At 37.1% G+C, this 23679-nt stretch overlaps 1 protein-coding gene across 5 annotated transcripts in view; it reads right to left on the bottom strand.

Moving 5' to 3' along the window:
* tns1b (tensin 1b) overlaps window positions 1-23679 on the bottom strand; it is a 293434-nt gene that overhangs the window by 153519 nt on the left and 116236 nt on the right. For all 5 annotated transcript variants that reach the window (XM_067408603.1, XM_067408600.1, XM_067408602.1 and 2 more), the window contains exon 3: window positions 7640-7677. In XM_067408603.1, the coding sequence (XP_067264704.1) occupies window positions 7640-7677 (38 nt within the window). The remainder of the gene's footprint in view (window positions 1-7639; window positions 7678-23679) is intronic.

Here is a 23679-nt window from a genome sequence, read left to right as displayed (position 1 = left end):
TTTTCAGGAAATTAACTGTGCTGAAAAATCTAATCACTGGCTTTTTAATAATGGATGCCCCAGCTGAAAGCCACAGAACAATGGATAGCTAGATAGCTGGATAGCTATGTTTACTCTTTGTGTAAACATATCAAGGACACAAATCAGCAATCTGGCAATGCACCTGCTATCTGAACGAGAAGAATCCACCCCAACACATGTGCAGCTCAATCAGGAACCATATGGGCTTCACACTAGCTTTCAGCGGACGGGGTGGAGCGCCGCTTTTCCTGTTCAAAGGGAAAACCACCCCGGACCAGCTCCCCATGACCAAACCCAGCTCTGAATCACCCAATGTTCTTCTTGGCTAGAAGAGAACGCAGATCTTGGAAGAGAACCCATCATTGTTCTGTCCACACTTAGTTCCTCTATTTGTCCTCATTTGAGACCTTTACATCTTTAAACGCTCAGTTGGGTCAGCACAGTGAGAACTAGAAGTCGTTTGAGGTGGAAAAACATGCTCCCGAGCAGCCAAATCCAGGAAGCCATTGGCTCCTATCACAACTCCAGCCCGTCTGACCAATTCAGGAGCGAAATTACACTCCTCAAGTGGCTAAAAAAATAAACATGGTAAGGTTATAAGTCTCTTGCTAGCAGCCGGTCAGTCCTTCAGCTCAAACCAAGAAACATTGAGCTGAGGAAATGAGGTGAAGCGTCGTAAAAGACAACGCTGTGTTTTCAGAGCGTCACGCCAGGACTAACAATGTGCTATGATCTTCAATGGTTTTTACAAAAGTGGGAAAGAAAGAGAGCGCTTAGCTGTTCAAGAAAGAGGTGATTTATGGTGGTCAGAGTTAGTTCATTTTCTCTCACTGTCTCCCCGGGAGCTGGCCTGAGCATTACTCATGCTGTTCCCTTCCAAGTCAAAAACATTATCTGTGCAAATGCAGAAACATATGCTTGTTGTACATACATTACGTTCGTTTTAGTGCTACTGTGATGGTAACTTCAGTACCCAAGGTGGTAATCGTTTTTCATCAAATGCATCTGCCATTACACTGGATACACTGGTGTTAGCATTAACTTAGCTACAGTTGCAAGAAAAATGACGTGCATGTTTCTAATTCCAAGGGGGCAATAACTTTTTTCAGTACTCTATGTCTCAGTTTAGTCAGATTGTATGTCTATAATTGTGACTTATTAAGAAGTGTTTTCATAGATAGGATCACAAGTGGATGACGCTAAATACAGGTGTAAATGGGGTCTAAATGGTTTTGAGCTTGCCCACTTTCGACCACTTCCAGAGGTAGTCAAAAATGGAAAAACGTTCGAACAGCCAAAAAAGACCACCTACTCTCTGCCTACTGACCAAATGTGTAAACATTACGAGAAGCGCGCTAGCCAAATGGGATTTAAACTTTGTCGACTGAAGACCCAAGTTTGGTTTTGAAAAATGTACCAAGCACAATGTTCTCTCACAATTCCTGATTTCTAACAAGCACTCACCGTGTTCGGCATGGTCTTGCAGCTATCAGAGCCGAAACGAAAGCTGCTCTCCATATGCTTTTTCGGTCTCATTTCACATTCATATGTAAATTGCTTATTTCGTCCATTATATCGAAAGATCTGAAAAAAATAGACACTCCCCTCGATGTAATCAGGACAGAAGTGATCGAAAAAACCAGGTGTAAACGGGAACGTGTCTCTCGTCTTCTTCTGATCTGATTGAACAAAACACATCTTAATACCTGGTGTAAACAGGGTATTAGATGATAATCAGACCACGTTTTATGAGTAATCAATGTAAAATCCACTTAATTCTAAAGGGTTTATAAACTTTTGCTTGCACCTGTAGAAATGTATAAACATGTCAACTTTAACTACAATGAAAGAAATCTGGTTGAACAATTTTCACTCAGAAACAGCTAGTAAACGTCACAAATAATTACAAAGAAACGGCAAGTTACATGTTAAACTAAATGTGAAATTTTACAGTAGAGAGACTGAAATTGTATTTTCTTTCTAAAATGTATTCCAGTATAGATTTTGTTTTATTTTTAACTTTATTTAGAAAAATCTTATATATATGTATATATATATATATATATATATATATATATATATATATATATATATATATATATATATATATATATATATATATATATATATATATATATATATATATATATATATAGTGTAGAATGCTCAGCATTCTTTTCCAAATGCTGCTCCACCATGAAAGTAGCTGATATGAAAGATAAAACTGGTTGTAGAAGTGCACTATTTACTCTACTGCTCTGGTGTACACATACATGAAGCCATGATTTAGCCATGTATGTTCAAAGACATAGATGTATTCAAAGTAGGAGGGAAAGACATTTTAGATTCTATATATAGTACGCATATGATCTGGAAAGACCAGCTGGAACACAAACAACGACATCAGAGCACAGATATTCTATAGCCTTCATATATTACCAAATACGGATGTATTGCTCAATAGACCAAAATGACTAATGTCTTTATCTCCTAGTCAGTACACAGCAGTCTAGGATATTTGCAGCCTGTAGCCCCATAGGTTGAGTAGGAAATTGTTCTTACACATTGCGATCATATTTCTCATTGCCAACTAAAACAAGCTTTTTGGGGCCCAAGTTAAAGCTGATGTGTATAGTTTTTTGATACTTTCTCCCATTTGAGTCTTTTATAAGAAAAAAACATTCTTGTTTACTTCCATTAATTTTTTTTTTTTTTTTTTTTTTTTTTTTTTCAAAGAAGTATCTCCCATTTGCACAACTGCTTTCCTGCCTTCAAAGATTGACTACAGAACAAGCAAACTGCATTCGAGCGGATTGTGAAGGAATATTTCATTAGTTGGACCTAAACAAATACACCCCTTCAAAAGATTTGAGCCACTGAATACAGTTGAGTGAATGATTTATTGACTCACTCATAACAAAAAAAACAACAGAAAAGGTAACTAAATGAATAAATGAACAAGTATTTTTTAAAAACTGATTAAAAAGATTTGAGTCGCTCAATAAATCTCAGTGAACCATTTAATGACTCATTCATAAACCCGTAGCATGTAATTAAGCAAATCAATAAACAATCTCATTAGTGAACTGATTCAAAAGATTCATCTCAATATCTAAGTGAGTGGATGGTTTAATGAGTCATTTGTAACATGCAAAAAACTGACGAACAGGTAACTAAACAAATCAAACAAATCTTATTAGTGAACTGATTCAACTCACTGAAATGAAAATAAATAAATAAATAAATAAATGAAATGAACCTAAAAATGAAACTGAACCTAAACAAAATGAATAAATGAACAAATCCTTTTGATGAACTGATTCAAAAGATTTGAGTCAGTCACAGTCAATCCCCACCAATAGTCATTATTTTTGCAATTCCCATTAGTGACACTAATTATACACAGGAATGAAACATTCCACCTTTAGAAAACATGTCAGACTATGCAATGAAGCTGCATCTGATGTCTTTGACTGGATGTTTCTCACACCTTTTAATTCACACTGATTTCCTCTGGCATTTTCAGTAATTGCCCTCTTCAACATGTTGCCTCTCCCTGTGGTGCACTGGCACTCTGCACACGTGCTCGCTGCTGGCGTCTCACATTAACTCTCTGCAGTTCATGGCTGGCCTTTGAGTCTAATGATTCATTTACTCTCCCACTTAACCTCTCTTGCCTATATTTACAATCACCCAGAGACTGTCACTTCATTTTCCAGCCTTTGGAATTCAAATCAAGTCCAGTCTCACGGACGTGCCTAAACCTGTTCCAAGCCCGTGCGCAATGAACCCGCTGTGAACCACTGCAGTCATTTCCGACCCCTTGTGAAACCAGGCTACGCTGTTGACAGAAATGAGCAATAGCAATGAGAGAAGAAGAGACGGTGGAGAAGGTGAATTTGTGGTGATTGGAGCTGTCTGACCTGCACACCTTCTGTTATCTAAGACACATTTATGATGGGCCTTTCTCTTATTGTCTGAGACTGCAGGCTTTTTTTTTTTTTTTTTTTGTCTCAGCTCTCTTAGCTTTCAAAACAATGTCTAACTTTCCAATAAAAGTATCTAAAATCCTTTAAACAAGATAAATTCACCTGAGAAGCAACTCTTCATAAGATATTAAGACTTGTTTTCAGAGAATATATCTTTAATATTAGTGTATTTTGTCTTATTGCAACTGTCCGATATGTTTATAAGTTAATAAGTAAAAAAGACAAAATGCATATGCAATCTATGAAAATAAGTCTTGATATCTCAAGCAAGATTGTTTCTTGAGTAAATTTATCTTGTTTGAAGGGCTTTTAGATATTTTTTTTTTACTGGAAAAACAGCCAAAGAAAAACTGGAAAACTCTTTACAAGAAATTGTTATTGTTTTTGTTTTTTTTTGTTTTGTTGCAGTACAACTAAACAAATGAACCAAATTCAGATGATTGTGTGTATTTCAGTCGGAGGATTCTTTAGCATGCGTCCGTTAGCAATGTCATATTTGTGCTCGTGTGCCGTTTGTCTCCTTCCTTCCATCATTCCATCAGACCAGAGCCAGTTAGCTGCCAAGTCTGGCCAGCGCAAATGGTCTGAGCATTTGTTTTTAGTGGCAGAGGTTACGCAGCGGCCACGTCTTATCTAAATATGGATGTGGAGATTTATGGAATAACATGTTGGTGTGGAAACTGTCCATCTGACAAAGTCTTGAATTATATAAATTGCTTGGATTTCAATTGAATTTGAATTGGGAAGTCAACATGAAATCTAAATTGACCCTATTTATTTTCAAAAATTATATTATTTGCTTTTACAACATTTCTTTTCAGCTAACATTGCAAAACAAAACCCTCTTGGTTTCCGAACCCGTCAAGTCTAACAACCAAGCACCTTATGGTATGTCACATCTACTTTTCTCAGTCTAATCAATTCTCAATAGACAAAATCAGGTTCTACCTCATTGAATATCCCATTTAACTTGGAAGTATAATTACTAAGCATCATGTTCACACATTTTAGAAATTCAATTGTGTATTTCAGAACATTTTTGCTTACTAATACCAAAGTCCTTTTAAGACAGCCATCTTTGAAACACCAAGTGCAGCTCCTATCTCTTTGCATGGGGAAAGATCAAACTCTCTAAAGCTGTTTGCGAAGCAGCTTTTGGTTAAATTTCATATTTCAAATCACTAATGACTACAACCATCTCATTTTTTTCTAAACAGTTGAATCATGACAAAAAAGGCCTTTTTTGAGGCTGGATCAAGCTAATGCGTATGTGCAGTCCTAAGATCGCGACTCTATAGGAAAAGTGCACGTCTGACTGTTTCTATAGGAACCGGAGCTTCTAAGGGCTGCTGCAGTGACACAATGACTTTATCAATCGGCGACCTGCTCTTATTTAGAAGGCGGGACTTATTCCGCCATATCTCGCTTTGCACTTTCTCCCATTCATAATAATACGAGTGCACTGTCTTTCTATATATAAAGTCTTTGTGACTACTCACTAGGAGCACACTTGGGGCTTTCTTGAGCAGAATAAAATTTAAAAAAAGATGAATTATATACATATATACTTTATTTATTTCAGAAGAGATGTTTTCTTTACTTTGAATTTTTTCTTTACTCTTACTTTTCACTTTTTCTCTTTTTTCAATGCAAACGGTCTTTCACACTGACTAAAGTCATTTCCGTAATAAATACTTAAAAAACGGGAGGAATCCAAAGGCTAGCTCTGAATCATTCATCGTCATTTTCATCTTTTATCTAATGGCAGGAAATGAATTGCATCCATTCTTGGATCATGGGGTCGGAAATTCCTCAGTGATTCTGGCGAGGGAAGTTGTTACACGTCTCTAAACAGATCTCGAGTCTTAATCGCAGTTTAATCAAGGGAGCTTCAGAGTGTCATAGCTGTCCTCCCAAATCAGACGCAATCTATCAAACAAAATGACCCCTGCTGTTGTTTTTTTTCTTTCCTTGATCATCTTTGAGAACAACATCCCAAAGACATCCTGTAGTTACCATAAACCACACATCAAAATTCTCAAGTGTTTCTGAACGCCGGTATGCACTGATCTGCTAGAAAAACTCAACAGGCCTCTAAAAAACACGCACCCCTTCACACCTCTGGAATTTCCTGTGGGTGCAAAAAGTGGCACAGCATTAGTAGGGCCAGTTGCCCGACACACACACTTCACCAATATACACAATAATAGCTGCCATATGGAGCTCAAAGATTATGGAAAGGACTAATCAGATGCTCTGTTCCAAAAACCTAGCAAACTGCCAACGTAGGCAGCATTTTAAGTCACAGTAGACACCAAGGCTGCTCCAAAATGTAGACAACATAACTATGCTGCCTTCTAAGATAGCTTCTTTTGGTCAAATTATGAGGCCGTATCACGTTGTGACATGCTCAGTGGGGGGAAAAAAAATCTATCCAAACTAGGGGAATGCAAAAAAATGTTTTTTATTTAATACAAAATTTATTTAAAGATAAGGTAGGCAATTTCGGAGAGGCTAGTAATAGCAAGCTAGCTTTGAAAGCATGAGATCCCACCCTCCCTTTACAGCGTCTCCAAAGCCATGTCTCCTTCAAAACACACAAACGTGCACAGAGCAGAGTCTGCAAAGCGTCACAAGGTGAGAGACGGTGTTAAATTACCTCATGGCTCAAATCACATAACATTACAATAATAATGAACGTAAACAGGCTGCCATCTCTTAATTACGACATGGTGTGAACGCAGCATAAGCTCATTGTTTTTGGCACTCGGTGACTGACTCTGCATAGCCTTACAGAACGTGCTGAGGATGTGTGATGATGCGCGAGCAGGAGGTATGCAAATGTTGACATCGTATCATTGCATGTGGACCAAAAAAACTAATAAAAATGTGTCAATTTTACCCAATATTCAGTATTTCTTGATTATTAAAGTGTAACATTGTTAGTTTAGCAATATATCAACACCAAACTCTTTTGAAATCAATTTTAAGTCATGTCACCTGAGTTTCTGCCAATGTAGAATGTTCAAAATCAGTTGCGGTTCCATTTAAGGTTGGGATGCTGCCTTAGATGGCATTTTCCTTGTAGGCATAAAATAAGGTTTTGGAACAGAGCTGAACAAAATCTCCAACCTATTTGCTAATCTCAAACACTCTCCCTCTCAAAACACCCTTCAAAACGGCATTATCATACAGGAAAAGTCTGGGGTTAAAATTTGGGGAGGGTATTATCGGACATGGAATGAGTTGGCCAAGCCAAACATGTCCTGGGATAGCATGCAGAGTTGTTTTTTTTTTAGATTCCCAAGTATGTCGATACTCGTCCTCAACCTGAGGGGCTTGTCCACTATCAAGGGAAAAAAATGTCTTCTGTGATAAGATTTGTTTGGCTTCCAGACAGAAATGTGATTGTGGATTTGACAAAAGGAGCCAAACCTGTACAAGCAGACACAACCATTTAGGGAAGTTCTGAAGGCTCACAACCTTGTTCTGGAAAGCAAAAGTCTCTCACAACACAATTCCAATGTTACCGATATTCATTTTTTACGCATAACCACCTGTTAAAAAGAAACACATTTTACACTGTTAAAGTGTCTAATATGACAAATCAAGCATGCTTTGTTCCTTACCTTGACCTCACACTTCCTGTGGCAGGCTAACCGGCACACTGCAAAGAGACAAAGAAAAAAACATTATGTTTATACATATTTTAGAAATTCAACTGTACATTTCATAAAGTTTTTGTTTTATACCACTCAAGGATCTATGTGGGATGTTGGCATAAAATAAAATAATATAAAAAACATATTTACTTGTTCAGTATATGTGGTTCTCATTTGTTTTCTTTTAACATTTTCTTTTAAACATTTTAATCATCTTTTTGCACTGCAAAAAACTTGTTTACTCTGTTCTCCGTCAAATAACATTTACATTTAGAAACTGACATTACACAGCACCCTTCACATCAGGCTGTGTATCCCGGTTCTCTGTTTGCCACAGTGGCTGAGTAAAGGCATGGCTGTAACCACCGTAGACATTGAGGAGGTCATGTTCCCCACAAGATCATACAGAGATCATTCAGATTAGTGGTTGATCATTATGGGTTTTCAATGCACATCCTCTGTAATTCATGTAAAATGGAGAAAAAGCCCTCAGACATCTATGACTCAAGTAAAGCTGCTCAACACAACAAAACATGTTTGCCAAGACCAGTTTTTCCTCAATGTTTATATTATCATTTCGGGACAGAGTCAGAGACCACCAGTGCAGAAAACTGGATGAGAAATGCTATTCTTCTGCAAATCTTTGTAATAAACACTGTAGTGCATTCACAACTGTTAATGTATTGTGTTGTAACGGTCTTGTATTGTCAGATTTTATGACAATTTACTGTTATTTAGACTTTAGCTTGCTAAATTCACACTCTATGACAATTTATTAGACAAAATACTGACAAAAGCTCTGAGATCTGAGATAAACACAGAGATTCCCAATCGATCATATTGTTCAAGGAAATCACATTTGTTCTCAGTAAATAATTGTAACTCAAATGTCATTTTCAAAAAACGGATCTAGTCGAAACAGTGTTATAGATTCTCAGAGTGTCTGTGGGGCCCCGAGAACATAAAGAACCTCCTATTCGACTCATTCCAATCCATCTCCCTGCTCATACAGGTACAGCACACTTCAGCAAACAGCGGCCCAAACATCCCTGCTCTTCTTACACAGTGCCCACTCTGTTCCTCACATCTGACCTGCCATTCCACTGAGGGGGCAGAGCCTCAACAACAGAGGGCCTTTACACAAGGAGGGTTTTTTGGTGACTAGGGTGATGAAATGTTTCCAAAGCCCCACCTAATATCTCCCAAACTCCTCTAATGCCAGAGAGAGAGAGAGAGAGAGAGAGAGAGAGAAAGAGACAACTACAACTTTTTATATCTTTGTGGCTAAAACTGTTTTAAAACCTAGTGTCTACATACAAGGTTACATTTCAGTTTTCTGATTTTTCCTCACACAGCAGAAAACCTGACTTTTATTTAATTATTTTTTAACCCTTGTGCAACCTTATGGACATTTTTGTCCATTTCTGTTTTGTTTTTTTGTTATAAGTGTGCCTTTGTTAATGCCAACTACATGAATTTTGGCTCATGTGTTTATTTTTATTGGAATTTTAATATTTTACCCTCATTTCCTTCAAAAAAATCAATTTTACCCGCCGTACAAAAAATACTCACACTCAGGACCTTAAGGACAAAAATGTCCACATTGAAACCCCCTTTTTTTTAACCCAGGGCCATTTGACTATAAAATGAAACAATATTTGCAAATAGGCATTCATTCTATCGGCGAGGCTTCAAATTGTAAATTTTTACAATTTTTTACTAGATTGTGCCATATTTTCAAATTTGGCATATAAAAGAAATACTCGCTTTATTTGTGTTTTCTGCTTATGCATATTATAGAGTCAATTTGAAAAATAATGCAGCTATAATTGTGTGGGTATGTTGGTAAAGATGTCAGAGTGTAGTTTGCATGTGTTTACTGAAAATGTAATGTGTAATTAGTTTGAAAAAAAAAATATATTGTACTGGCAACCAAAAATCCCACTCCATGTATGAGTCACACCCTTGGCAGGGTCACAGGTTCATGTGAAAACTATGAAAAAGGTCAAAGAAGGCTTTGAGGTTTTTCTTTTTCGACCAAACACGCATCTTAACCCTTGATTGCACTTTTTCAATTGTTTTTGTACGGAGATAAAAGATGCGTTTGAATTTGAAGTAGAAGTTCAGAAGCTCCTAAACACATTGTTTTAGTTTTCACTACAAGAAAATGCTGATTGTTTAGTCTGGTAGATTTTATACAAAGTTTGAGTTCACACAGATGCCCTCACATCCAAACCTATAAATATGTGGTGCTTGAGGGGTTGATCATTTTATTGTTTGCAAGATGAAGAGATGTTACTCAGCAGAGGAAGCTGTGAAGCTAGTGTTGCCTACTGACAGTGAGCACACAGGTACATTAGAAGCTGAGGATGTAAAGAAACTGATTTGTAAAGCATTAAAATTCTGAAAATGAATGAATGTTTGGTAATTATGAATAGAAGAGATGCTGATAAAAAAAAAAAAACTCAGTGAAAGTGGAAAAAAAATATTAATATATAATATGTCTATGAATTTTTTGGCATGGACATTTTGGTGTTAGTGTAAGTGTCAGTTTTAGTTAAAAAAATCTAACACTACATAAAAAATATAAATGCCTCAAAATTAATGTTGTTGTTCTTCATTGACACACCCAAGAATCTAATAAGCAAAGAAAAAATTTCTGCTTAGCATTTAGTTTATGAAAATAAACTACTATTTTTAATTTTTTCATAAAAAAAAAAAACACCTATGGCATTATGTAAACAAACCAGCATTTAAAGGGTTACAGTTCTTAAAATTAATGAATGTTTGGTATCTATGGATAGAACAGATGCTGGTCAAAAAATTGACATTAGTGAAAGTGGAAAAAAATATTAATAAATCATATTTTTTATGACAGTTTTTGGACATGGACATTTTTGTCCATTTTGCACCTATGTGTAACTTTTTTTTTTTTTTTTACCCCATATATATTTTTTTTTTATTAATTTTTTTAACTGCCTATTTTGGGGCATCATTATAAATGAGCCGATTCAGGGCTACTGGCCCTTTAATTCTCGTGCTCCACAGCCATGGAGCTCGCGCTTGCCTTGAACAGTGCATAAAGTTTACACAGCTAATATAACCATCAAATAGATCTTTACAAAGTGTCCGTCATGCACGCGTCGGATTATGTGAGTATTGTATACTGTTTACATTTGATTCTGAATAGATTTGAGGCTGTGCTCTGTGGCTAACGGCTAATGCTACACTGTTGGAGAGATTTATAAAGAATGAAGTTGTGTTTATGAATTATACAGACTGTAAATGTTTAAAAATGAAAATAGCGACGGCTCGTCTCCATGAATACAGTAAGAAACGATGGTAACTTTAACCACTTTTAACAGTACATTAGCAAAATGCTAACGAACCATTTAGAAAGACAATTTACAAATATCACTAAAAATATCATGCTATCATGGATCATGTCAGTTATTATTGCTCCATCTGCCATTTTTCACTATTGTTCTTGCTTGCTTACCTAGTCTGTTGATTCACCTGTGCAGATCCAGACGTTTATAATGGCTGCTAGGGCTGGGCGATATATTGAATGCTTTTGTCACGTGCATTTCATCAGTAAAGTCGGTTCCCTGATTACCGCTAAATCGCCATCACCTGCTTACAAATGGAGCGGCATTTAATAGAGCCGTAGTTCACTGATAAGCCACGCAATATCGCGTTCATATCGCAGATGTATCGCCTTCGATAATGAACGCGATATTGCGTGGTTTGTCGGTGAACTACGGCTCTGTCTATTAAATGCCGCTCCATTTGAAAGCAGGTGATGGCGATTTAGTGGTAATCAGGGAACCGGCTTTACTGACGAAATGCGCGTGACAAAAGCATTCGATATATCGCCCAGCCCTACTGGCTGCCCTTGTCTAATGCCTTTCATAATGTTGGGAACATGGGCTGGCATATGCAAATATTGGGGGCGTACACCCCGACTGTTACGTAACAGTCGGTGTTATGTTGAGATTCGCCTGTTCTTCGGAGGTCTTTTAAACAAATTAGATTTATATAAGAAGGAGGAAACAATGGAGTTTGAGACTCACTGTATGTCATTTCCATGTACTGAACTCTTGTTATTCAACTATGCCAAGATAAATTCAATTTTTCATTTGAGGGCACCTTTAACAAAATTTATTGAGGTCTGTTTATGAAAATTAAAATAATGCAGACATTAAAATCATTATTGATGCATATTCATATCATACTATACAATTTTGCTTCTCAAAACTAATTTTATCCTGCAGAACAAGGCAAAACACTGATTAAGAACATGTTTTCCTGCAGCTCTTAAGTGACAAATTTAGCACATTCCATAAGCAGCACTGCAAATAGTCTGCATTAATATTTGATAAGCAAAACTGTATGAGATATTGAGCAGTATGGTCATGCTGCCTACCCTTTGAAACAGCCTTGGTGGTGGGAATGTGCATATGATCTCTTAAAATACTCCCTATGTAGGCAGTAGGAAGCTAACTATGTTTTCTCTCCATATCCGTCTTCCTGCTCGGCCTCTTTTGAAATCCAGGTCATAGTATGAAAACACTGAACTGGAGGCTCATACTACTCACAAATCCACTGTGTCTCAGATGATTCCTTTAAGAGTGTGAACTAAAGGGCATTGAGAAAATTCAGAATTTCAAAGCAGAGTTTTAAAAATATGTTTATCCTGGAGTAGACTGTAACTTATGTAATATGGCCTTCTTTCAGTCTCGTTTCACATATTTCTGTGCATACGTTATATTTGCAGTGTTTATTTTGTTAACTCATTGGTTTAGTCTTTGAGAAAAGTAGTGAGTGTCTCAATAGGGGAAAGTTATACATGGGAGCCTTTCAGGAGTGGTAAAACCCCCACCTCTATTTTGGCTTCAGGTCCACATAGTTATTGACTTTTTCATTTCAGGATATTTTCATTTGCATGTGATCCTCCTGTTTGGGAGTGTGTCGGATGTGAGACAGTTTGAAGAACTGATGAGCGTTTCATTCTGGTGTGGCTTAACGCTTGACAATCTGAACTGGTTATGCAAAAGGTTCCAAAAGGTTTTTATCCAAAGTGACTCACAAGGTGTGCATTCATCACTTTGTCAGGTTGTGTGTTTCCTGGGAATCAAACCCACGACCTTGGCATTGCTAGTGCCATGCTCTAATAGTTGAGCTACAGGAACATGTAGCCCAGAAAAAGGTGATTCATGAGCTGCCATCATTGAGAGCAAAGCACTTAACCCCACATTGCTCCTGAGGATTGTCGCTGTAAAATAAAGTAAAACGAGGCTATGCTTTACAACGATCGGGTATGTCTCTCTTTACTTATCACAATTTGTTACAGATGTTCTAAAGCATTTGGATATATTTAGCCACGTTTTGAAGACTCAGTCTCATCTTCAGACAGAACAGTACATTCAATAACTACATGATGCATACTGCATACAAAAATTACAAAATCCACCTGAAATCTCTAGCTTCAATCTGATTGGCTGGCTGATACACATCATATGGGAGTCAGAAAGCCCACCTAGAGAACAGTCATGCTTTCACGATACCAGGTTGATTGAATCTTGCATTTTGAATTAGAAATACTGAAATTTTCCTGTGAAGCCAGGTGCACACCGTACGATTTATGATAGTCCTTTACTCAAAAAAACAAAACAAAAAATATTACGATACTGTTCAGTTTATTCAAAAAATCATTTTCATTCAAATCCATTGTATTAGGTTTCTCATTCAAACACAATTGCATTGAGTTAAACTGACTTAAAACAGTATTCTACTTACGGAAAAAAACAGAACTGGCGCTGCGTTCGTTCCGTAAGTATAATAGGGAAGGCGTAGGACATACGGCATAAGCTTTTTGAAGAATGCGGAAAGCGGAAGCACGTGCAAGACGATAATTTGTGTTTATAAATCATATACAGTTGTATTTTTTTATTTTTTTTTAGAAAATGACAGATTGTTTCACTAGATAAGAGAAAGGTTTCATCAAAAACCTTCATTTCTTTTCGACTGAAGAAAGAGAGACATGAACATCTTGGATGACATGGGGGTGAGTAAATTATCAGGAAAATTTTATTTAAAAGTGAACTAATCCTTTAATCGGCTATCGGTGAACATGTCAATCTAACGATTAGGGTTGGGCAAAATAATACATTTTTCGATAAATAATTTTTTAAAATGTGGTTGATTTGATATCAGTTCTCAAAGGTCACGAATCAATCTTTTTTCCGTATTTATTTACACAAACATTGAACATAATATCTGATTCATGTTAATCTTATTACTAGTCTTCTCCACTAGATGTCATCATCATTTCTGTGTGCATCTCAGACAGCGTGCAAATAATAAAATGAACTCTCTTTCAAGTGTCCTTGCGCTTAAATGGACAAATTCACACAAATTTATCTCAAAACACCCGTATTGGTGAGTATCCTCGTAAACATAGTCAGTTATGGCTTAAGTGAACGTAACAATAGAGAAAGACACCGCATGTGTATCATTATATTGGATTTGTGCAGCTCTTAAAGTGACAGCAGCCTAATATTTCTGCTGCTGTCTTGTTTTTAATGTTAATCAAACTAAAAATGACAAAGAAATCACTTACTGCTCTTCACTCAATAACTTTTTTTGTAACTATAATAAGGATTAACCCTTTATTTAATTTGTACAGTGAAGATTTTATGCAGTGTAGTTTTGCATTTGATTACTTCATTCAATTTCTGTACCTGAAAACTACTGTTAGACCTACCTGAAAAATCTTAAAAGCACTGATAATTTCATTTGTATCTTTGTTCTATTGTATTTATTTATTTGCTATTGCTTGTAGTTTAATTATTATTATTTTACTTGTCTTTTAATAATCTTTGACATTTATATTAGTTAGTAGTTTTAGCTGTGGTTTTGAAATTGGAATCGAGAATTGTTAAATTTTACTGGCATCTAAAATTATTTATTTCAATACAAAAACAACAAAAAACAATAACTATTTTAGTTATTTATTATAATTTTTTGTGGTTGGGCCAGTGAAAATTGAATCATTGAATTCATTGAATTGAATCAAAAATCAAGAATCGAGTATCAAATCGAGAATTGAATCAAATCAAATCTTGAATCAAAGCAAATCGAGATCTTGTCAAATCAAATCAAATCGGGACATCTGTATCAATACCCAGCCCTACTAATGATCAAAGACTTCAGATTTTTGATACAAGGAATCTTTTAGGATTCACACAATTTGTCTCAGATGATCAAATCATGGCCAAAATTGTACAGTGAACCTGGCTTAAAATCTTTGTTTTATTTACATCTTTGAAAAAGTATTTTTACAGTGTGCACAAGCAGAACTATATACACTACTTTCTAAGCTGTGTCTACAAAAAACTATACTTCTTACTTTTAGACAGTCAAACACACTACTAATGTTGTTTCTGAAGTTGAAAATAAGTTTTTTTGTAATTCTTTGTAATTATTTGTGAAATGTACAACCAAATGTTTCCAGTGCATTCTGCTAGTTTCTTCACTGCTGTGCGACTGTTTTTCAACATTATTGTCAGCCATGTTTCTTTTCACAACAGAAAAACACAAACGTGCCCCATGTGGGCTGCCCAGCACGTTTCTTTGCACATGAGCCCTGTGCTCAGAATAAAAAGATCAGGACTACCATATTGGGTGTGAAAGTGCATTGTGGGGACTGTACATGGGTTTGCCTTGTTAGGAACTCAGATGTTCAGTGTATAAACACTGGGGCACTGTAGAGCGGCAGGAGAGAGAGAGGTGGAGGGTGTGTGAAAGAGATGTAGGGAGAGAAAGAGGATTAGGAGGGGGCTGCTTAATATCTGACACAAGGACTTAAGAATGTTCAGAAAGAGAGGGGAGGAGGAGGAGGAGCGGGGTTGGCATTTCCCATGCTGGCCTTTTGTAAAGAGCAGTGGTCCCAAAGGGCTGGGCCGTGCCGGGTTACACAGAGAGCACAATCACAGAGCCGGACCACGAGTTTCCTCAAACACAAACACACACACACACACACACACACAGTCCACTTCAACATTCTACGGTCATTTTCTCAAACCCAATGGTTCCCCTGAGTACCGCAGCATTCAGCAGTTGGGCTCGGTGCTATAACGGAACAAATGTCAAATTCTGGAGATTTTGCTATACCACAGTAGATAACTGCTTTAAGTTATGCATACTTGAGCATACAAGGCTACATAAACCACCATTCATTAATTTTGCAGCCACTTTTTCATTAATTTTCCCACCAAAATTTGGTCATAACAGCCAACACAGGCACCAAGTACACTGTACTCCCATTCACAGTTCTAGAGTTAAACCACAAGGCATCCCACAGTATTCTGACAACTGGATACATCACCAGGGTAAATATTAACTGTGTGCTGTTTTCTGCACTGGACACACTATTCTGGGACCAGTTGAAGGAACTTTGGCATTATGATTGATAACACTGTTTAACGCATGCCTGTCTGTGACGTGTCAGACAGTCATGTGATGAGCACAATTTCACAGAGAACAGACATACAGGAAATGCCCAACCTGATCTCATGAGAAAACAGCTTATTTATGAGGTTGCAACATATGAATTTGTACAATTTCATTTATTTTATATATGGTAATTTAATTATTTTTTTTATTTTTTATTTTTTTGATGCATTTATGATATATTTGGTATTTACTTATGATATTTTTTTTTTTTAGTATTTGATGGATGGATGGATTTCCTATATCAAAGAATAGTTTAAATATTCTAAATCATTGGATGGATGGATGGATGGATGGATGGATGGATGGATGGATGGATGGATGGATGGATGGATGGATGGATGGATGGATGGATGGATGGATGGATGGATGGATGGATGGATGGATGGATGGATGGATGGATGGATGGATGGATGGATGGATGGATGGATGGATGGATGGATGTCCTACAGCAAAGAATAGTTTAAATATTCTAAATCATTGGATGGATGGATGGTAGAATGTTTGGATGGATGTTTGGATGGATGGATGGATGGATGGATGGATGGATGGATGGATGGATGGATGGATGGATGGATGGATGGATGGATGGATGGATGGATGGATGGATGGATGGATGGATGGACGGACTACAGCAAAGAATAGTTTAAATATTCTAAATCATTGGATGGATAGATGGATGGATGGATGGATGGATGGATGGATGGATGGATGGATGGATGGATGGATGGATGGATGGACGGACTACAGCAATAGTTTAAATATTCTAAATCATTGGATGGATGGATGGATGGATGGATGGATGGATGGATGGATGGATGGATGGATGGATGGATGGATGGATGGATGGACTACAGCAATAGTTTAAATATTCTAAATCATTGGATGGATGGATGGATGGATGGATGGATGGATGGATGGATGGATGGATGGATGGATGGATGGATGGATGGATGGATGGATGGATGGATGGATGGATGGATGTCCTATAGTAAATAATAGTTTACATATTCTAAATTATTCTGAAATCTGAAATCCATTAGAATCGTATTAATGTTGCGTTATGTGTGAAAAAGTGAGGAATAATTGTAAATTATTGAATCATCCATTTAACCTCTACATATTATATTTTGCAATCAGTGTGACCCTGTCCATTCTGAACACTCTTCTACAGTAAGTGTGATTTCAGGTGTTAACTAAGAAACAAACCCCCTGTGCAGCTGTTAAGCTTTAATATCCTGTATGGACTATTTCCCACAATTCCCTCTGATGCTCATCTGGTGTGGATTCCAAGCTTTTCTCCAAGTCTAACTAAACTGCAGTACTGAATCAACAGGCTTTCCGAAAGCCACACTCAGTCCTGGGAAAGCAGGATAAATCACAGCCACGTTTGTTGAAACAGCTGTTGAATTCAACACACATTACAGTAGATCACAGTGCTAATGTTATAATATAAGAAATGAACAGCATACAGTGGTTACTCTTCAGAGTCTGTGAAGCTGCATATTCATTCATTTTCTCTGGAAAAAAAGCTGAAAATCAGACAACATTGTGGTTGGTGGGCTCTATTTTGCAAACCAACACCATAAACATGACACAAAGAGGATCTCTGCTCAATTTAAAGGCTCAAGATGTATATTCTTGCACTGTCTCCTAGTGGCAAAAACGAATACTGCAAACAGATGCAAAGAAACAGCTTGTGGACAAAAGATCCTGAAGCAAAATACAGTATATGTAAACACATATATATATATATATATGTATGTATTTGTTGCATAATTTATTATAACCGCTGTCTGCTGTATCAAATCAAATAAGTCTGTTCTTCAAATGAAAAATATGTTGAATTAATATAATATTTTGAATACAATGAATATATTGCCCTTGACTTTTCCATTGACTCCCTTTTTACTTGTTAACCATTTGAGAGAAACAACAAAAAACAAGAACAAAAACAAAAACAAAAAAACGATGATTCATGATTCATTTCATAAAGCAAATTATCTTTTTCATAAAGCAAAAAAAAAAAAAAAAAAAAAGAGTTGAGAGACAGGTTAATGCATTTTTTGCCAACCAGAATGTTTTGCAAATTAAGTTTTAATTGTGCATATTATGTGCAACATGCACTCTTCATGAAGAACACAAATCAAGCTCACCAAACATTAAAAACTACAAAATATATCATATATTATATATTCTGACCAAAATCACTTGAATGCACATTATATCATAATCTTTCCTCAAAGCCCATATGGTTCTAGGATCAAAAAAAAAAATTCCAAATGATCTTTAACTCACCAGTAGGTGGCAGCATATCACTGGTGTGTTTAACTTCAAAAGATTTTGGGGTGCTGGACCCTCCGATTCAAAACCTGAAAAAAATCTGCCTACTCAAGCCGTATACAAAGATGGCAAGTCATCATGTTTAAATAACATCATGTCTTCATTGTAGATCATCAGACGTTACGGTGCATTAGAATGTGCTCTGCAACCAGATCCCATAAAAGGCACCTTCATACTGAAACACTTTGTTAGAGGGAGCTGCTTTCAATTTCACACCAAGTTTCTCAACACACTTCTAAAGGCTTTGGTTTCTCATGAAGCAATATAAAAGATTGAAATAAGTACAAACAGGAAGAAGTCCTGAGTGTGTGTTTACTTCCATACTAAATGGAAGGTCATGCTGAGACAGGGAGTTTTAGCTGATTAAAGTAATGATGTTAGACTCAGCACAGAGCTCGTCTATCAGCAGGGAGAAATTAACGGCCGTCTTCATCAATCTGCTTATCTCATTTCACTAATGCAGCTCCAAGAGAGGAGTGGCAACTTCAGGAAGCCCTAATGAGCTGTAGTGAGCGGTTATGTAATGTGTGTGTGTGTGTACATGAATCACAATGGTAATGATGGATGGCTGGGAAAACGTAAACAGTGCGTGATAGACCTGCTGTGGGAAATTGTTTAAGGTAAAGTGTCATGTGTTTGTCTGTGTCTGTGCATGCCAGTCCATGAATCTTTCCATGAAAAAAAAATAAAATAAATATCCATGAAAAAAAAAAAAAACATTTCAAAAATGTACTTGAGAAGCAGCACTGCATAAGATATTAAGACTAGTTATCAAAGGATTTATCTATATATATATATATATTTAATTGTTGTAGAGTATAAATGCACTTATATTCAAGATACAATATGACATACATAGAATTGAAAAGTCTTTTTAATATCTTAAAGGATTAGTTCACTTTAAAATGAAAATTACCCCAAGATTTATTCACCCTCAAGCCATCCTAGGTGTATATGACTTTCTTCTTTCTGATGAACACAATCGGAGTTATATTAATAAATATCCTGACGCATCCAAGCTTTATAATGGCAGTGAACGGGACCAATGAGTTTGAAGCTCAAGAAAGTGCATCCATCCATCATAAACATACTCCACATGGCTCCGGGGGGATAATAAAGGCCTTCTGAAGCGAATTGGTGCATTAGTGTGAGAAAAATATCCATATTTAACAAGTTATAAAGTAAAATATCTAGCTTCCACCAGACCGCCTTCCATATTTAACTAACGAAGAAATTGTAATGCCTCTCGCAGTTCAAAACACATATGCTACGCCCTATGGCTTACGTATTCGACATATGAGAAAGGGTGGTCTTGTTTGCAATAACATCTTTATAGCTACAAATTTTATGAGGCTTTGAACTGAAAATTACGGTGGTCCAGTAGTGCACAACACAACAATAAAAAGCAAACATAAGTTCACAATACAACAGAATCAAGCCATAACACAACGAAATCGAGACATAACACAACGGAAACAAGTCACAACACAACGGAAACAAGTCACAACACAATGGAAACAAGTCAAAACACAACGAAATGGAGCCACAACACATTGAAATCAAGCCAACACAACGCAATCGAGCCACAACACAACAAAATCAAGCCAACACAACGAAATCAAGCCACAACACAACAAAATCAAGTCAACACAATGAAATCAAGCCACAACACAACGAAATCGAGCCACAACACAACGAAATCGAGCCACAACACAACGAAATCAAGCCAACACAACGAAATTAAGCCACAACACAACGAAATCAAGCCAACACACAAAATCAAGCCACAACACAACAAAATCAAGCCACAACGAAATCAAGCCACAACGAAATCAAGCCACAACGAAATCAAGCCACAACGAAATCAAGCCACAACGAAATCAAACTACAACACAACGAAATCAAGCCGCAACACAACAAAATCAAGCCACAACAAAATGGAGCCACAACACAACGAAATAAAGCCACAACGAAATCGAGCCACAACACAACGAAATCGAGCCACAACACAACGAAATCAAGCCAACACAACGAAATTAAGCCACAACACAACGAAATCAAGCCAACACACAAAATCAAGCCACAACACAACAAAATCAAGCCACAACGAAATCAAACTACAACACAACGAAATCAAGCCGCAACACAACAAAATCAAGCCACAACAAAATGGAGCCACAACACAACGAAATAAAGCCACAACAAAATCAAACCACAACACAACGAAATCAAGCCACAACACAACAGAAACAAGTCACAACACAACGAAATCGAGCCACAATGAAATCGAACCACAACACAACAGAAACAAGTCACAACACAACGAAATCGAGTCACAACACAATGAAATAAAGCCACAACACCACGGAAATGCTCCCAACCAGTAGGGGGCTCTCAGAGCACAGTAAAGTTAATTTTCCTTGCCAAATGTTCTATAGAGTCGGCTGTGATATCAATACCATGATTAGCTTTAACAGTATGTAGCCCCTGTATATCGACATGAAATATTAATTCATAATCACCTACGTGCACAATACCTTCATATTTATATCTGTGAATGATTTGATGTGCTACCACGGCACAATTTCACCTGTAGTAAGTTAGTCTGGTCACTACTACAAACTTTGGGGGTCTTTTGGGGCTTTTGGTGAATTACAGTGATTTTTTCCTGACTTTATTTCGTTGTGTTGTGGCTTGATTTCATTGTGTTGTTGCTTGATTTCCTTGTGCTATGGCTTATTTCTGTTTTGTTGTGGCTTTACTTCATTGTGTTGTGAACTTATCTTTGCTTTTTTAATTTCATTATGTTGTGCACTACTGGGCCACCACAGAAAATAAAGCTAAAAACTCACACGTTTATACACTCTGCTCCTTTCTTGTTTGCCACTGCCTGCAAAGTACTCCACAACGTGAAAGTGCAATACTGATGCTCCATAGTGGATTCACACATCCAGGAGTGAGGCATTTTCAAATCAGTTGAAGGGACGCAACACTGCACAGCACACTCCCAATGGGAATGCTTTGATCTGTAAGAGTAATAATGTATTATTATGTAATATGTATATTGCAAGTTTCAACAAATGCCGTAAATCGCCTGGATTTTCATACTGCAGAAACAGTAAGAGTACTATAGTATGCTACTTCAACATATCCGCCACAACACGAGGCATACACTTTGCCTTTTAAAGACATATGTTCACTTATTTGGTGGATGGAGTCCTTTGTGTAATCTGGCTTGGACTGTTGGATTGTGTACGCACACATGGCAAACACATGCAAGTGCAAACACACTCACACAAATCCACCGCATCATCAGTCTCTTCAAAAGCAACCCGCACCCCTGAGGGTGATCAGGGGAGATTTTGCATTTCTCTCTGGAAAAGGAAAACAGTCTCAATGTCCAGAGGCAGAGATGGAATGCTAATGAAACCGCAGAAAAGGCTATTTTTACGCGCACGTTTCCCCTCAACATCGTTTCATATCTCTGGGTCACTTCGGCGCTGCGCCTGAGGTGTTTATGCTGGCGCGAAGACACGCCAGATCAATTGATGGCATTGAAAAGCAAACGAGGAACAACAGTGAGTCATGATAGAGTCAGGCGGGCTGGTTTCACTCTCGCAGGGAAACGCGTCCAACACTGTGATCGGCTGGAATGAAAATAATCAGATGATATCATGTTACAGGGCAGGGGGCTCGAAAAGGGGGACGCACGGTGCATTCTGTCCTCGTTCTGAACGCTGGCCGCTCTTCTCTGTCCAGTGAGTTTCTGCTCCACTTTGCCAAACTACGACTGCAGGACATACTATGAAGAGTGAACACAGCTAACATTATTTTGAAGATCATGATGATTTTATTTGGCTTTTAATTTGTCCATTCAGACTAAAAACTAAAGGACAAAACTCAGACTAGTTTCACTTCCTTCCTTGTCTAGTGACTCACAAGCATGAGGACCCAAAGACTGTGTTGTGCAGTGGTTTTTTAAAATGAGGCAAAGTCCTCAATTTTATACATGTATATGTATATTTTTATGTATATATACATAAAAAAAGACCAAATACAATTCTATTTTGTATTTTTACACTATGTGATGCAGTGGCGTGCAGTGGTGTTCTGAAATGAGGAGGCACATTTTTTTTTTTTTTTTTTTTTTTTAATGAATCATTGTAAATTCATGTGCATTACTCTTAAAGTTGACACATCTTCCTTGTTAAATGGACATTACTTTACAGTACATCAAAAAAGAAAAAAAGAAACCAAAGACAATTCTATTTTGTAATTTTACATTAACAATGTAATGTTCTATCAAAACCAAGTCAGTCTCATCAAGCATCAAGTGTTTTAAGCATTTCTACATTCAATCAAGGCAATAATAATTTAAACAATATATTTTATTTGTTTATTGCGGTTTTTCTTTTTAATTGTCAACCTAGAATATTTTGGATCATCAGTCATGCTCCATTAACACAGTCTGTCACAGACACGAATTGCATTTTTAATTTCACCAAGCTGATTGTACTAAAAAACCCCGCAGTCATCATGCTTTCAGTCCATTTCAAGTTTGATTTTGACGTGACATAAAGCGGTGATATCTATCTGGGTGATCTGTTTACTTACTTTTTGATTAGTCTTCCGATTGACGCCATTATTTGTTCAGTCAAACCTACGCGCGCGTCAACGAGAGGCGGGATTTATCGCACAAACCAATCATATCCAATCATAAACAATTACATCCAATCATAGCACGATGGAGACATTGCCTCCTCTCACGTGACTTTCCCCCATTCATTCTCAAATCTCAATTACCCCCCACAAAACCCACCGCACGCCGGGGTTCTGATAATTTTCTATAGATTCCTATGAGAGGAAAGGGAGGCATGACTCCTCTCTGTAACTTTACCTACGGGTGTCGCTGTTGGGCAGTGTTCCTTAAGAAATACGCGTGACTTGCACTCTTTTTAATGTCATAATTTGTAATATTTGTGTTTTATATGTAATATGGATTATTTTCTCATCCTATTTTTTTTTTGATGAGGCACTGCCTCCCTTGCCTCCTCGGAGGAAACGCCCCTGATGTGATGTTCTATTTATTAAAACTACGTATAAATTTCATCAAGTTAGTGTTTGTACGCATTCTCACATTTTTTCCAAAA

The sequence above is a fragment of the Chanodichthys erythropterus genome, chromosome 14 (genome assembly GCF_024489055.1).
Source record: "Chanodichthys erythropterus isolate Z2021 chromosome 14, ASM2448905v1, whole genome shotgun sequence".
NCBI classification, from domain to species: domain Eukaryota; kingdom Metazoa; phylum Chordata; class Actinopteri; order Cypriniformes; family Xenocyprididae; genus Chanodichthys; species Chanodichthys erythropterus.
The sequence above is the reverse complement of the archived record's forward strand: the minus strand, read 5'-3'. Positions and strand labels throughout refer to the sequence as shown.